Source organism: Sceloporus occidentalis, unplaced genomic scaffold (genome assembly GCF_023333645.1).
Source record: "Sceloporus occidentalis isolate IW3139 unplaced genomic scaffold, rSceOcc1.0.p SCAF_154, whole genome shotgun sequence".
Taxonomy (NCBI): Eukaryota; Metazoa; Chordata; class Lepidosauria; order Squamata; family Phrynosomatidae; genus Sceloporus; species Sceloporus occidentalis.
The window spans coordinates 2134402-2149726 of record NW_028317134.1 but is presented as its reverse complement, the minus strand read 5'-3'; the positions used below and the strand labels follow the sequence as shown (position 1 = coordinate 2149726).

The 15325-nt window shown below is 40.2% G+C and overlaps 1 protein-coding gene across 1 annotated transcript in view; it reads left to right on the top strand.

Moving 5' to 3' along the window:
• LOC149280573 (ras suppressor protein 1-like) overlaps positions 1–15325 on the top strand; it is a 55336-nt gene that overhangs the window by 6718 nt on the left and 33293 nt on the right. The window contains exons 3-6 of the mRNA XM_089500392.1: positions 4727–4847; positions 6203–6321; positions 6913–6995; positions 7253–7367. Of these exons, the coding sequence (XP_089356518.1) occupies positions 4727–4847; positions 6203–6321; positions 6913–6995; positions 7253–7367 (438 nt within the window). The remainder of the gene's footprint in view (positions 1–4726; positions 4848–6202; positions 6322–6912; positions 6996–7252; positions 7368–15325) is intronic.

Sequence of the window (15325 nt, the reverse complement as noted above, 5' to 3'; positions counted from 1 at the left end):
TGTCAGTTTGATTCCTCCTCGCTAGGATACCTCTACTTCGTACTTAGAACATTTCTGGCTGGGTTAGATCATTTCTCCTTATTTTGCGTTGGATTAACTCTTGTGAACGCTCATCGGTTCAGCGGAACCTTTGTTTGCCAGAACAGTATCCGGAACCCTGGATGTTGCTGTGGAATCATAAATGATCTAATTCTAAAAAGTTTGTACGCAGGACCACGGCAAGGGAATATTTTATAATATGTAAAAACTTACACTTTGCCCCCTTCTTTGGAAAAGGGGGGGTATTTGAAAGATGACTTCATTTAGTGAATGTTGGCCAAGACTTGGGGGGGGGGCATGGAAGTTGATTTTTAATTTTACTTTTATTATTTACTTTATTTTTTTGCAGCACATAGTGTCTCAAACTCACGTACTGTGAATAACCAATTCTTCCAGCGCTACCTGGCGAACCCGATCTCTCTTGGAAGGAACAGGTGGGGGTCACGAAGCCAGGCTCGGGAAAGCCTCCTACATCGCGTCTTGTTTAGACCCAAAAGCTGCCTGTCCGGATGTCTGTTTTACTTTCTGGCTCTGCTTCTTCTGGTATTTTACACAGAGGTCAATAAATCGGGTTACGGTGATACATTCTGATAGCAGTCACTTCTTAGTAACTCTGAATCCAAAAATAACTGGATTATTTGCTCTCAAAACTGGGTATCGCCATGGCTCTCCTCGTGAAGAGACGCGTTGAATGCCGCGTTGATATATTCTCAGAGTTCTCAAACATAATACCGCTGTTATAGTGTATGATCTTGGGAAGATGAGGAGAGCATCATGTAGCAGAACTCTAACGTTACGCTTCTGCCATATACAGCTGGTCCATTAAAAGACCTTTAAGATGTTTCGAGTGGTTTTGCTTAACAGTAAGTTTTAGGTGTTCACCTAATTGCAAAAGGGATTTCTAACGAGCCTGGATTAGTGAACACATTGTGCGATTGGGAACACCGGAGTGATGGAGTGAGAAAGGTCTCTGTACTGCTAAGTAGATATTTCATCAAAATGAGCCGTTTCCAGCTACTGCAGTCATTTACACCTTTAACACAGTCTGTGCTGGATTTCTGATCCATTTCTTGTTATTTTATCCGTCAAAAATTGCTTTTCTTTCAAAAACGAGGACATTTCTAAGTGACCCCAAACTTTTGAACGTCGGCGTATGTTTGTATTTAAGCACTGGCGTATGCAGCAAGTATAAAAACGCACCGCGACAATGCGAGCTGATCAATACTTGTATGTTGCGTTCGGAGAGGTGTGCGCTGGCTGTAAGCTGTATTTAGAATAGCGGGCTCGCGATTTCAATGCTGAACAGATGTTAACAGGTGATTTAGAAAAATGAACTGAGAGAGGCCTAGAACGCATTTACCATAACTCACTCTTCTAAATTACACGACTGATTTAGAAAGGAGACCGAAATAATCTCTCATCCTGTCAGAAGGGTAATGCCTTACATCCAAATTTAATGGCGTCTGCAGAAAAATGCAAGGATGCTCGCACGTTTGGATATTTTGAAAAGCCACTGTATTGTATTGTAATGGCGGGGTCTGGCGTCATCACTTTAATCACAAATCGAAGGAAAGATAGCAGGCAGGGGGAGAGATGTATAAAACAATAACTTCTCAGTTACCTGCATAGAGAGCAAAGAGCTTCCCCCGACACTGTATACTCTACTTACCTATCTACCAAACTGTCCATTTCAGAAAACGTTCAGATTCATACCCACTCGAGTGAATTACTCCTGTAAGATGGGCCGTGTTTGCCCTGTAACATGCATAGTTACAGTGAGATGACATTCGTGATGCAGGTTAAGTTCGCTGTTGTACACAGAAGTCAGCAAACTTAAATGTTCCGTCAGATCTTAACCTGAAGAAACGCGCATGTTGGTAACCCCTGGTATATACATTGTGATACGTGTGCTTCATGTCTCTTATGCTTTAATCATGTTCTATGCATTTAAATATATTCTATGCATGTCTCACTGGCTACCAACATGTACCATTTTATTTCTCTGACGTTGGCAGCTTTGTATCCCCCACTAACTAATCTAAAGCCATTCATCAGCGACAGGCCCACCGACTGCATGGCCCCTCGGGGCGACATCTTAATTTCAAACACATTTCTAATTTATTTTTGGAAAATGACAAATTTTTGTTTACAGTCGCAATTAACCCTACACAAAATTGAGCCGTTTCACCCCTCCGAGCTAAATTAACCTTTTATCTGCTCGGCGGTATTCACACCGTGCTGGCAGACGCCGCTCTCTTATTTCTGGATAATAACCAAGCATTGATCTGTTGCTAATCTGATATAACCTTTTGTAAGTATCGATCACAGTTATGTACTCATGGGATGGAACAGCAAATCTGCTTCTCTCAATAAGAAACGTCGGGCTCCTTGGCTCCTATGATTTTAATCGGCTTTACCTTTTATTCTGCAAACCTTTCCGCTTTATCGCATGTGAAGCCCCTGGAATAATTGTATTAAGTATGAAAGCACCCCGGCGTTGTACGTCGTGTATTCTTATACGTGTTTTCCCCATGTACGATTCAATGAAGGGCTTCCCATACGTGCTTTCTGATTGAGTGACAGGGAATTGAGTAATAGTCTTTACAGGCAGGGCCAGGGGTCAGACAGAACGGGCGAGCCGTGATAAATGGGGTTGTTCTACATGTTGTGAAATCCGGATCGGAGACGTCTGGCGTGGAATACGCAATCTACAGATTCTTAAGGGATTTTTCTTTTTAAAATCGTCACGTGTTTTATATAGACTGTGTTGGTGACGCTGATTGCTGCTAAAGCATTATTAATCCGTTAATGTATGCGGTGAATAGAGTAACTAAAAAAAATATAATATACATACATGTGTGTGTGTGTGTGTGTGTGTAGTGATGGAAATTAAATTCTTCGTTCGTTACGCTAATCCCTGCGGAGGATTTTCACCCCCTGATCTTCTTTTCATGTTCATGTAATATTGTCTTTTTAATATTGTTTAATTATTTGTTACATTTTACAAATATGTACAAATACAGCCTGTTTTTAATATTTTCATTATGGTAAAATTTACATTATAATTAATATTTCATAATGTAGATATTTACAGGGTGTGATTTATTTAATAGAATTTCCCAGATATTACCATTTTTATGCATTTATTATGTGTTTAAAGTTTTTTTTTTTAAGCTGTTGAAGCTCGTGCATTATTGTTGATTCATTTAATTGATGTTCTCAGCTGTGTTTTTATGAACTTAAAAGGACGCTCCAATCATCATACGCTCATTAATGCATATATGAAAGCTGTGTGGTCCCTTTAAATTTCCACGTGGTCCACTTAGTAAATGCAGATTACGCGTCACCCCGTTCCCCACCTTACATCATAAGCTCCTACACGTGATATACTAACCTCTGTCAGCTCCAGCGCTGGTTAGACAAAAGCTGTGTGTGGGGGGTCTTCTCAGACCCCTGCGGGTATGTGTTGAAAGTGCTGCAACTGATTTCAACAAGAGCATTTTTTCTGCTATTGGCTACTTTAAGCAGCCAATCAGTGGCACCAATAGTCGGGCCGTGGTGGAGGAGGGCAGCTGCTGCAGCAGGGCTGCCTCGTCGGTGTTCTGGAAGAATGCATGTTAAAGTAGTTAAAAGTATTTTCTTATGCATTCTTCTTTACGGTCCCTTTTTAAGAGTGCAGTCAGTCCATGTCCTCAGAGAAACTGGCATATTATAGAAAAACTAAAAGCAGGGTTATTCACCCTGGCCCTCATATTCTTATTTGTTTCCTAAATGCATAGAGGGATTCTACAAACTGCTTTCTATACATGTTGGATAATTTTCCGCACCTGTGCCTTGCAGGAGAATCGCCTGACCAAACACATCCCTTGCTGAGCGGTGTACATGCGCGAGGTACTTGCCTGCAGTCAGCTCCAGCAATTGCTCACATAAGATTTCCATGGGGTCTAACGAGACCCCCTGTGCGCATGCACATTTTGCACTCACATTGTTGTAAATGTGAGCACTTCCCTTGGCTCCAACCGCTGCGTTTACTTCTAAAAGTCTAACATTCGGCAGAATTCCATTTCCTCGGCTTCTGAGTGATTATTCCTTCCCGATCCGTTACATCTAACTTATTGTTACTCTGTTTATTGGTTCAGGCCGGCTTTATAAGGGTTGGGAAGGGAGAAAATATACGGGCAGGGCATTGATTGGAGAATTCTGGTCCTGCCACAGGCTGCCGCTGGTCACAGACTCCATGAGACGAACGTCTACACCGAATATCTCCAAAACAATGACGCTGATTAACAAACGTACAAGACAGCAGCTGTAACGAATGGATTCAGATGTGCTATATAGGAATATAGATTACTATGGTGACGTTACACAGAAGTGTACGTTGTATGTAAATACTGTACAGCGTTATGTGTTAATAGGACGGAGACGAGAGGTGCCATCGTATCGTTCTGTATAAAGAAAACACTGAAATGCTAGTTTTATAAATACTGACCCAAGCGATTGTGTGACGAGGATAATGAACGTGGTGGAAGCCGTGCGTCGTTCCTGTTCTGTGAAAGAGAAGTGGCGATGGCTGCGTTTCCTTCGTATTTATGAATTGATGCTGGAAACGTTTTTTCTTCTTCCTTTTTGTAGCTTGCAATGATAAAATGGGTCAGGACTCTTAACAGCTGTTGATTTTTATTTTTAGCTGTTCCACCAAACGTTGCGGATTTGAAAAATCTTGAGGTCCTCAACTTCTTCAACAACCAGATTGAAGAACTGCCAACGCAGATTAGCAGCCTTCAGAAGCTGAAACACCTTAACCTGGGGTATGTTCTATGTTATCGTAATAGAGATTGTGTGCTTTACATAATAAAGGATGTTACCCGGTTAAAACAAACTAAATACTGGTAATTGCAAATCGCCTAAAATTAACCCTGTATGGATGTGGGGCAGGCGGTACTTTCGGTCACCCTGGAAAGCATGGCTCGGCCGTAACCTTTAAATATACAGATGCCATGGTCCTGCACACACTCACAGACCTGTGTCGCTTTTCTAACTTGCCCAATAGCGGCCTGGCTAAGAATAAATCCTTGTCATGGAGGAGACGACTCGTGGACAGAAGAAGTCATTAAATTCCCAGGCTTTGTGTCTTTATTTGAAGTTTAGGTAGATGACTACTGGGCCAGACTGGGGATGATTAATCAGTTGCCACCAAATGACTTGCTTGCGGCCACCGGCTGGAACTTCGTGTCATTAGTTCATGGGGTGGTACAAAAGTTTATAAATAGACAGAAAATAATATTCTAGTTGGATTATCATTTGCCAGCTCATTTTTCTCAGCGACTATGTGATGAATATAATATATTTTCAGTATGGCACAGTAGTGCTTCTGATACGTAGGGCTTTATGGGATTTGGCTTTTGAAGTACCCGTTTAAATAGAAGTCCTCGGTTGAGGCTATAAGTGAGTACTTGGTTTCCCATCAGTCCAGGGGCTTAATGACAAATTTTACACGGCCACCTAGTGATACTGAGCTTGTTAGCTATTTAACCGTTGTTAGTTGATTATGGCGTTCCATCTTGAGGAAGAGACCTCCAAGGTCCTGAAAGTTTTTATATAACGTTTGACTAAAGACTCCATCTTTTCTTGCACCAGTACAATAAATATCAGTTTTCCTTTTTTTTAACTAATATTAAAACCATTTTATTTAAAATTCATATTTACTGTAGCTTCTAAGTTTCACACATTTACTGATACATTTGTGTAAAACTTTTATTAAATACTAGAAATGATGTAAAAATAATTGTCTGTGTATTTAACCCTCCAAGCCTCTGAGACATGTTTGACCAAACACATCGCCTGCTTGCCATGGCACACGCGCACTATACTAACCGCCGGTTCCTATACTAGCTCTTACAAAAGTGCCAAGGGGCCTAACAAGACCCCCTGTGTACATGCATAGAAAGGATTCCCATTGACTTTAATGGGAGTGTTTTCTTGGCACTGATTGGCTGCTTCATGGAAGCCAAAAGTGTTGCAAAACGTGGACTGCTAAAGGGGGAGAACATTGCAACATTTCCTAAGTGCTTTACTTAAATGTGGATTATTTTTGCAGAGGCTGCACGGGACACCAAACTGGCCCTAGATGAAATGTTTTATATTTTTGTATTTTTATATTTAGAATGAACAGACTAAACACATTGCCGAGAGGATTTGGCTCTTTACCTGCTCTAGAAGTCCTAGACTTGACCTACAACAACCTGAATGAGAATTCTTTGCCTGGAAACTTCTTTTATCTAAGTAAGAAACCTGTGATTAAAAAGGGTATCAATCAAGTTATCCATCTGTCTTAATCCAATATTGTAGTAGTGCACTGATCATGTTACGCTATGGAGTTAAAATAAAATACATTTTATAAATATATATATATATATATATATATATATATATATATATATGTGTGTGTGTATAAGAATATTTTGAAGCACAATGTACATTATCCTTAAGCTTACTCTAGTTAAGACTTAATAGAAACCAAACACGTTTCCATTCCAAGAACTCTGTAATAATACCATCTACTATGAAATGCAAATAGGTTCATAAACTGGATTAGCCCCGTATGAACATTAGAGGTGCGTTAGAAAGCCTTACATCTTTTACTGCTACATAAACTGTTAATTGTCTCCGGCCCGCGGATAGCGCTGTTTTCCCGAGCGCACGCGCTGGACAATAAGCCATTAAATCTACATTTGACCTGCTTGTTGTTATAGCGGGCCCAGGGTACGTCACAAAGTCGGGGTTATTAATCAGCTCTGGCTCTGTTTTATTGATCGGTACTGAAAGTGTTGGATTATACGCCTCCCTGTTTATATATCGCCGTTTGATTTTCAGCCACCCTGCGTGCACTCTATCTAAGTGACAACGATTTTGAAATCCTGCCGCCAGATATCGGGAAACTCACAAAGTTGCAGATAGTAAGTAATTTATCTAAATTCGTGGAAAATCAATTCGCTTTCGCTTTCCCTCGTACGGCTAGAATCTAGTCAATTTGACAAGCGCTATGGTTTATCGTTCAGAAAGAAAACACAGAACCCCGAACTGCTACTTGTCCGTCAGTAGAACCGCATTAATAAATGTAAAACCTGGGAGGGACGGACCGAATAATGGGTGGGATATGACTTTTTTTTTCATTTAAAATAATTTTAGCTATACCTGGGCTTTTTCTTTTCAGATTAGTCTCCGGGATAATGACCTAATAGCATTGCCTAAAGAAATAGGGGAACTGACTCAGCTTAAAGAACTTCACATACAGGGAAACCGACTGACTGTCCTGCCCCCTGAACTCGGTAAGTCTAAATGAGATCAGATGTGTGTCTGGTTCTGTGCTTGCCATTATACGTAATACTTCCTTATTTAATTAGATGCTATCTGGCAGCCATCGCTTCATCCATCCATTTAAATGCTATGATGTAAACGTTAAATGTTCTGCTAAATCAAAAATTAACCCCTTCACGTACATGTACGGGCTCACAATGCATTGTCATTAATGGGTTTAAGGGCAACCTGTTGTCCTTTAAGGGGTTAAAAAACCAACATCATGCATCTGTGTGTCAGACATAGGCATATCGTACACGCGTAGGTGCTTTGTGATCATAATTGCCGTGAGAAGTGTATTATCTGGGGTATTTGGTATATTATCGTAACCCCATGAACAAAAACTTAGTGGAGTTAACGGGAAATTTAAAAAGAAGCATTTAAGTTTTATTTTGCAGTTTGTCCATTAGTTTTAGTGGGCTGATTTAATTCTATGCATGAGTGAGGACGCCGTCCAGCACTGTGAGAGAGAAAAAGAGTATTAGCCTCCTTCCTGATTTCTTCTATTTTGCTTATTTGTTACATTTTAGTGTTTAAGATCGTCCGACTAATTTTAATAAGGCAAGGATAACCCGAGTAGCCACAAAATGCAGCCTTTAAATGATCATTTAATTTATTAAGTTTAATTAAAACCTATATCACCTATGTGGAAAATGTAATTGCACCCTAACACTAATAACTGGTTGTGTTGCCCAAAATTATTCTCTTTTTTATTGATAGAACACCAACAATTTACGCAGCACTCTTTACAATATATAGATTGTGCAAAAATTTTAGGCAGAAATAGACATTTTAATAGCTTATCATTTAACAAAAGTAAGTGAAGAGTTCTTCTAGGTACATTTGCACCTAGTTGGTGATTTTGTAGGCATATAGTTAGGAGTAAGATTAACCATTTCTACCAAACATGTAGGTTGAAACACAATCATCACTGTCATCAAGGCAGACAGGGGTTTCCAGATGTTCTGGATGCTTTTGAAGAAGCGCAAAGAAACAGGCAATGTTGAGGACCGTAGATGCGGTGATAGACCAAGGAAACTTAGTGCAGAAGATGAAAGCCGCATCGTGCTTCCCATCACATCGGAAGATGTCCACAGTGCCATCAGCTTAGCATTGGCAGAAAACAGTGGGACCCTGGTCCATCCATCTACTGTCCGGTTAAGTCTGGTCAGAAGTGGTCTTCATGGAAGACTTGCAGCCAAAAAGCCTTACTTCTGAGGCCCATCGAACACAGGAACTTGGGTGCAGAAAAAATGGCAACTCGGATTGTCTACAATGCAAGCACTCCACAAACATATTCTCTCTTTCAATGTTTCCATTGCGGTTATTCCAAAAACAAACTAAATTATTATAGATTTAAGTGGTGCCACCATATTCGGCAGCACGGTACAATGGGATATGAGCAAATGACATGCTTGATGTTGCAGCTTATTCCTGCTATCCTGCCTGCACCGACCCAAACCTTTTGTCTTTAAAAATATTGGGTCCATGTTTCAAATACGAAAGCAAGATGGAAACCATCTTTTTATTTTTAGTTTTTATTATTTATATCTATGGATGAGCAATCTGAAATGTATATTTTCACTGTTGTCATTGTCAGGGTTGTAAGACGGTTAGGGTGAGCCAAATGAACAGAGTAGATATTGTTTTCATGGCTTTGGAACGTTACATCCTCCAAAGTGAGACAAATAAATCATGATTCCCTGCAACAAGTAAGTTGCAGCCCAGAATGTAAATCACTAAAGAATCACTAAACCTGTCTCTTTCTGTATTTTTACCGTTTAACAATTACAACAATGGCTCAACGGAAGTCAAGAATAAAGCAAGGAATTGAAACAAAGTGATGGATACACAAGATCAATCTTGCTAATTCTATGCGCAAAAGTTAGCCCATTGGTCTTCCTGCAGTCATAGAAAGCCGTGTGCCATGGAGCCGCCATTTTGTTTGCTGTATTAAAACATAAGCCCAGTTTGGACAATAAAAACGGTGAAACCGACAGGCTAATAAATCCCTTCTTTTATATTTTGTGATAGCAGTTTCCTAAGAATCAAATAGCTGAATAATAAACTGTGACATCCCCGATCCACTGTGTAACATTTCCGTTCCCATTATTTTTTTATTTAGTTTATTGTCCATCTTTTGGTTTCGTAACATTCCAAAACAATACATTTCCCAAGGAAGTGATGTTCGCTTTGATGCCTCTCTCTAAAGCGCTGCTGGGGAAATTGATAGAAATAAACTGACAGGTGGAAAAAAATGACTATTTAGTACAAGCTGCTTATTCCCTCAAATAATTTTGCCGTGAATGACACATGAGAGCACAGATTTAAAGTTAATGAGGTTTTTGCTGGCTTTTTCCTTGGAAAGGCATCAAATGTTCACTTCTTCAGAAGAAAAGAATATTATCAAGATCTTATGTACAGCAAATCCCTAAGAGGACGATGGGATGAAATGTGTAGAGCGGGGGTGACCTCTGCGCCGTAGCACCGAGAGGTGGAAGGAATTGTACCCTCGGTCTATTCGTTATAACTCCTCTCTGCTTCCAGTTTAATCCATTGTCCAAATACAGGTACGTTTCTATTATTTTTTTAAATGCCCCCCTGCTCTGTTGAAGCTTCGGGCTCTAATAGGCAATACTCCCTAGAAACAACACTTGAAGACGCAAGAGGAGTTTAAGGCTTGCCGGCATACAAGCGCATGCGCATTTACTGGATGGATAGACAAACCGATAACTATGATGGATACTGGATGGACACACAGATCACAGCGTTAAATATTTTAAATGCAAATGAATGCGTATGATGGCTGTGTCATCCCTTTACATTTTCATGGTGGGATTCTGCATATCTCCCTATCTGCATTTGCCCCCTCCAGGTATTTTCTTTGCAGGAGATGCGTTCAACCGAAACTGTCTCTTGGGATGTGATGCTTACAGCCGGTCCGCTCTGGCTCTGCGAGTGCTGCGGGTGGGGGGTTTCTTCAGACCCCCTATACGCAAAGCGCTCCCATTGATCTCGGTGGAACCGCTTTCCTTCCGCTGATTGGCTGCTTCAAGCAGCTGTGATTTTAGATAAGAGGTAATGGAATCCTGCCTCTTGAAACTTTGTTGCATTTCCACCGTTTCCATGGCGTACATGCACGCCAGCGTATCCAGTGCATCTGTTGTGAGGGACCAGGAAGAGGACGGAGGGCAAAAAGTAAACCGAAAAGTTTTTTGTTTTTTGGACGTAATGCAATTTCCAGATTTAAAGTAAAAAGTTTGTTGAAACATCCCCTTTAAAGTACAAAAGTAAAACTTGATCTGATGACATAAATACAGAGATAAGGCGGGAAAATAAAAGTAGATGGGGCTTGTTCATGAGTAAACAATCAATTGGACGGCATATTTCGTCTTCCTTAAGCTGCGTTATTGATGAAGCCTAAACGCTAACATTAGACCGACGTAGGAATGATGGATCGGGGACGGTAGCTAAATATCAATTTTCTATCATTGCAAGATGGAGAGGAAGGATCTGTTTAAAGTGTTTGTCAAGTGCCTTCGTTATAATTAGAGGACACAACGTGTCTGGGAAAGTATTGAGTACATACGATATGTTTTTAATTTTAGTTTTTATCATTTATTCTATGCAGAAAGTTTCAATCGCTTTACAAACTAAAGGCAGATTTTTGCAATAAATTTTTTTACAAACATAAAAAATGGATGCTGGCTGCTTCTTTAGTGAACGTTTCCGGTAATATCACTTTTAAAAATCCAACATTTTCTGTTTCAAAACAGTCTTACACTTAATTTTCCAATAATTTTTCACAGAATGCGTTGTTTTGATAGCTGTGTAGTTTCTTTATTTTACCAACAGGGTGGTAGACAGGTGGAACAGCCTCCCATCAGAATGGATACAGAGACTAATACAGAGGGAGAATTTAAATATTTGTGGGACGGGTATAAAGCTACCCTGAATCTAAGACCAATAAAAGCAATGATTTAAGATTTGAGTTTTTACATCCGTAAAAATGGGCACAGTGGTTCTTATCTGCCTTAAAATTCTATGTTTCTGTGTTTCTCTGTCTGCTTAAGTGCTTTTACCTTTAGTGTGATCCAAGTAGTAACCCTTACATACCCGTTAACAGCCAGCAATGTTAACCTGCAGTTCTACACAAGCTTATTGGAAAAATATGCAACAAATCCCACTTTCTTTAGCATGAATCAACATTAATTTATACAATACTGTGTACTGGAACTTTCACTTTAGATCATAGTCTCGTTTTATATTCTTCACAATAATCCTAGATGAATCTCTGATGAAATCCTCAAGGCGGGAGGGAGAAGAGGTATTGAGGGTAGAAGAGGGCCGAAGGTCATTAGAGGAGTGAAGGGCTGTTGGATAGGAGGGTAGAGATGATGGGGGTGCAGAGTTGTTAAGGGCTCTGTAGGTCAGGGTCAGTTTGAAGGACATGATTCACAGGAAGAATTGTAAAGCTCTGGTATGTAGTGCCTATGGACGTGTTGAAAAGAGCAAACGTGGATTGTTTTATGAATTAACTGCATTTTGGAAAAGAACAGTATGGATTGATTTTTTTTTTATTGTGTTTTTTTTAAAACCTGTTGATTCGGGGATTGTTCTGAAGTCACATGGAGTGATTTAAGAGCTGCATTTTCTTGTGTTTAGGGAGAGGTTTTAATTTTATCTGGATCAATGAAACACAGAATTTGATTGAACCGTTCAGCCCATCTAGTCTGCACATGTTCCTGATTTACATGGTTCTGGTCCCGTAGTGAGGATAGCTGAATGCGTGTTTAAATTCCATCACTGGGTTAGCCCCACCACCTTCTCAATAATTATAACTTCCTTACATTAACAGATTGAGCTCCCTTAGGCTTTCCTGATCATTTCTATCTTGCAAACCATTTACCGTTTTAGTCGCCCTCCTCTGAATTCTCTCCAATGTGTGCATTGTATGCAATACTCTAGGTCAGGGCTCAACAAATCCCAGGTCGCCATGGCGACAGAGAATTTTGTCCTGGCGCCTAGGTGTTTTCAGCCTGTTACAGCCACAAAAAATTGCCACGCGCGTGCTCTGCTGCACGCGCGTGAGATCACTCCCACGGAGTCATCCTGTAGGCTGAAAATGCGGTTGCAGGAGAACCAGCAATCGCGTTTTCAGCTGCCACAGGCAGCTTCAGGGAAGGGGGTTGTGTGTTGATTGGGCCCCCACACAAGTGTCGGGACCTGACCCAACACCCCCCCAGCTGCCTGATCGCTCTATGAAAGCGAAAGTGCAGCGTTAACCCCTTCAATGCTGCGATCGCGGCATTTTAGGGGTTAATTCACGTTTTGTACGAGGATCTGCTGCTGTTGCTGCAGACCAGCAACAGCAAAAACGAGCCCCCACAAGCCCTGTGATGACTCCTGTAGGCATGGAAGCCTAAAGCAGTCAAAGAGACTCCCCCTGCAATGGCTGGTCTATAGACCAGCTATTGCGTCCCAGCTGCCAGAGGGTTCTTCGATCTCCACATGTGTGGACACCAGCCCCAACCCTGCCCTGCTGCCTTATCGCTCCATGAGAGCGACAGTGCAGCATTAACCCCTTCAATGCCACAATTGTGTATGACACATTCGTGGCATTGCAGGGGTTAACATTTGTCCCCACAAGCTTGTGAGGACTAAATATCAGTCAATGCTGTGCTCCAATGGAACATCGGCATTGAAAGAATTAAAAAAAAAAAAAAAAAATTCAAGAAAATAAAGAAAAGAATAAAAAAAAAAAAAAAACAGCACTGACCTGAAAGTCCAGGGTGCTTCCAGGTCAAATGCTGTGAGTTTAGTAAATGGGCTGATGATGATCAGATCACTCCTGACCAACTGCTGGTTTTAAAAACAAATCCTGGCTCCTAACTTTTTTAGCTGGCGCCTAGATTCACAACAAATTTGTCAAGCCCTGGTCTAGGTGATGTCTGAGCGGAGATCTGTAAAGCGTCAGAACCTCTCGCTATACAACCCAGCACCCTGATCGCTGTAATTGACAGTCCCTCTTTTCTGTCCCCAATGCTATATTCTGCTTTTGGGATTTTTACGTCCCAATGCAATTAAGTATATTTGGATAGGGTGAGTTCAATAGTTTTCTTGCACTGTGTTGGTTGGGGAAAAGAAGATGTAGCCTTACATACATCATATCCCATAAGCATTTCCTACAATAGATGATTATTAGGTAATGCTTTGCAGTTGTAGAGGGGTGCAACATTCAATCTAGGCATTACTTGCTTTATGTAAAAGTGTGATATTAACTGCCCTAACCGCAGTGTCCGGGGCTAATCACACAAGCGAGATCCACACATTAAACAAAGTCTTGTGTACTTAGAATCATTTCATATAACGATTTTTGTTTGAAAGCACACACACACACAAGCCGGATAGCTAGAGATCCATCAAATATACTTTTTATTTTATTTGGAAAACTCTGCAGCACATGCTACGTTTACCCTTGTCTTGGTTGAAGAATAATGTCCAACTGATCATGTGCCTGGAGAAATATGGAGTCCGTTGCATTGACTGGCTTCTTCGATATCATATTCCGGTTCTTTAGCTGTGATAGATTGTTGATTAGAGAAGTTAGACGATGACTCCATCCTGTGTTCATTTGATCGCCGGGACATGGTCTTTAGGTATTTAATCTCGCCTTTGTTATTGTGGTGTAGGATTAATGCGTTGTCAAATCCCTGCAAAGTTCCTTGTAATGATTCATATGTCCTTTCCGGTGAACTTGAATACTTTACAGAGCTATTTTGTTAAGTTGTGTCTCTTCTTTTTACATAAAAATATTAAAGTATCTGTTAATCATCCACTTTTTTTTAATTTTCACCCTCCCTCAAATTTAATAGCGCTACGGAATTTGGGTGTGCTCTATAAATTAATGTTACAGCGCTACAGCCTGTGATGGTGCTATATAAATCAAACTACACAATTAATAATTTTAAATGTCACCTCTCGGTGCATATTACTGCAAGGAACAAAGCTAGAATTTATATATAAGTTTATGTCTATATAAAGCAGAAAGTTACACTGGATAATTTATTCTAGACCTGGCATTCATATATGATATACATCACAGTATAAATATTGGATGGGGTGGCCTTAACAGTCTTCCAGACAATTTAGACATAAATGGTGGATTTGCGACTTATCGTTCAGCGTTGATCATGCAGTTGGATTGGGATCCACGATGCACCCAGATTGTACACGTAGTACCGTATGACCACGAACGTCATGTATTACACACACCAACCGCTTATTATGACAATAGGAAACATTATAAAGTACATATAAAGACTTATTAAGGGTTAATCATTTCATATTGTGTATTGATTGGGTTTTAGAGGACATCCCCGGAAAGGAATGTTAGAATAAAGGATGAAGTGGAGCGCGTTTTACGCTATTTTCTCTCTGCCGAAATAAGAACATCGCATTCATCGCAGAGCCTTAACTCCCCGGCTCTAAAGTAATAAAAATTCCAAGCCCTAGAGTAAAAAAGCTAAATTTGAAAATATGTCCCGACACTTATAACTTTACATGGTGCTTTAGTCTTAGGTTGTGCAAAGCATGTTCGGTTTGATCCCTTCCTTAACTGTTAATAAAATTGGAATTTAGCTACTTAAGTGACAATAGGAAGTTACATTAATATGTCAATTGTACCTTCTGTCTTAATTAAGAAAATAAATCCTTATCTCACACGATGTTCTTTAGATGCCAACAACTTGGTGTTTAAACATCCTCTTCTTCGATGGCTCCTGTGGGCTGTTTCCGATGGGAACACAAGCCAGTTTAAGAGCTTTTGGTCCCTGATAATACTCAATTAAAGGGACAGTCTGATATTACATATTAAAGTATTATTTGAGTGCTTTAATATGCATTCTTCCAAAATAAAAAATAAAACCAT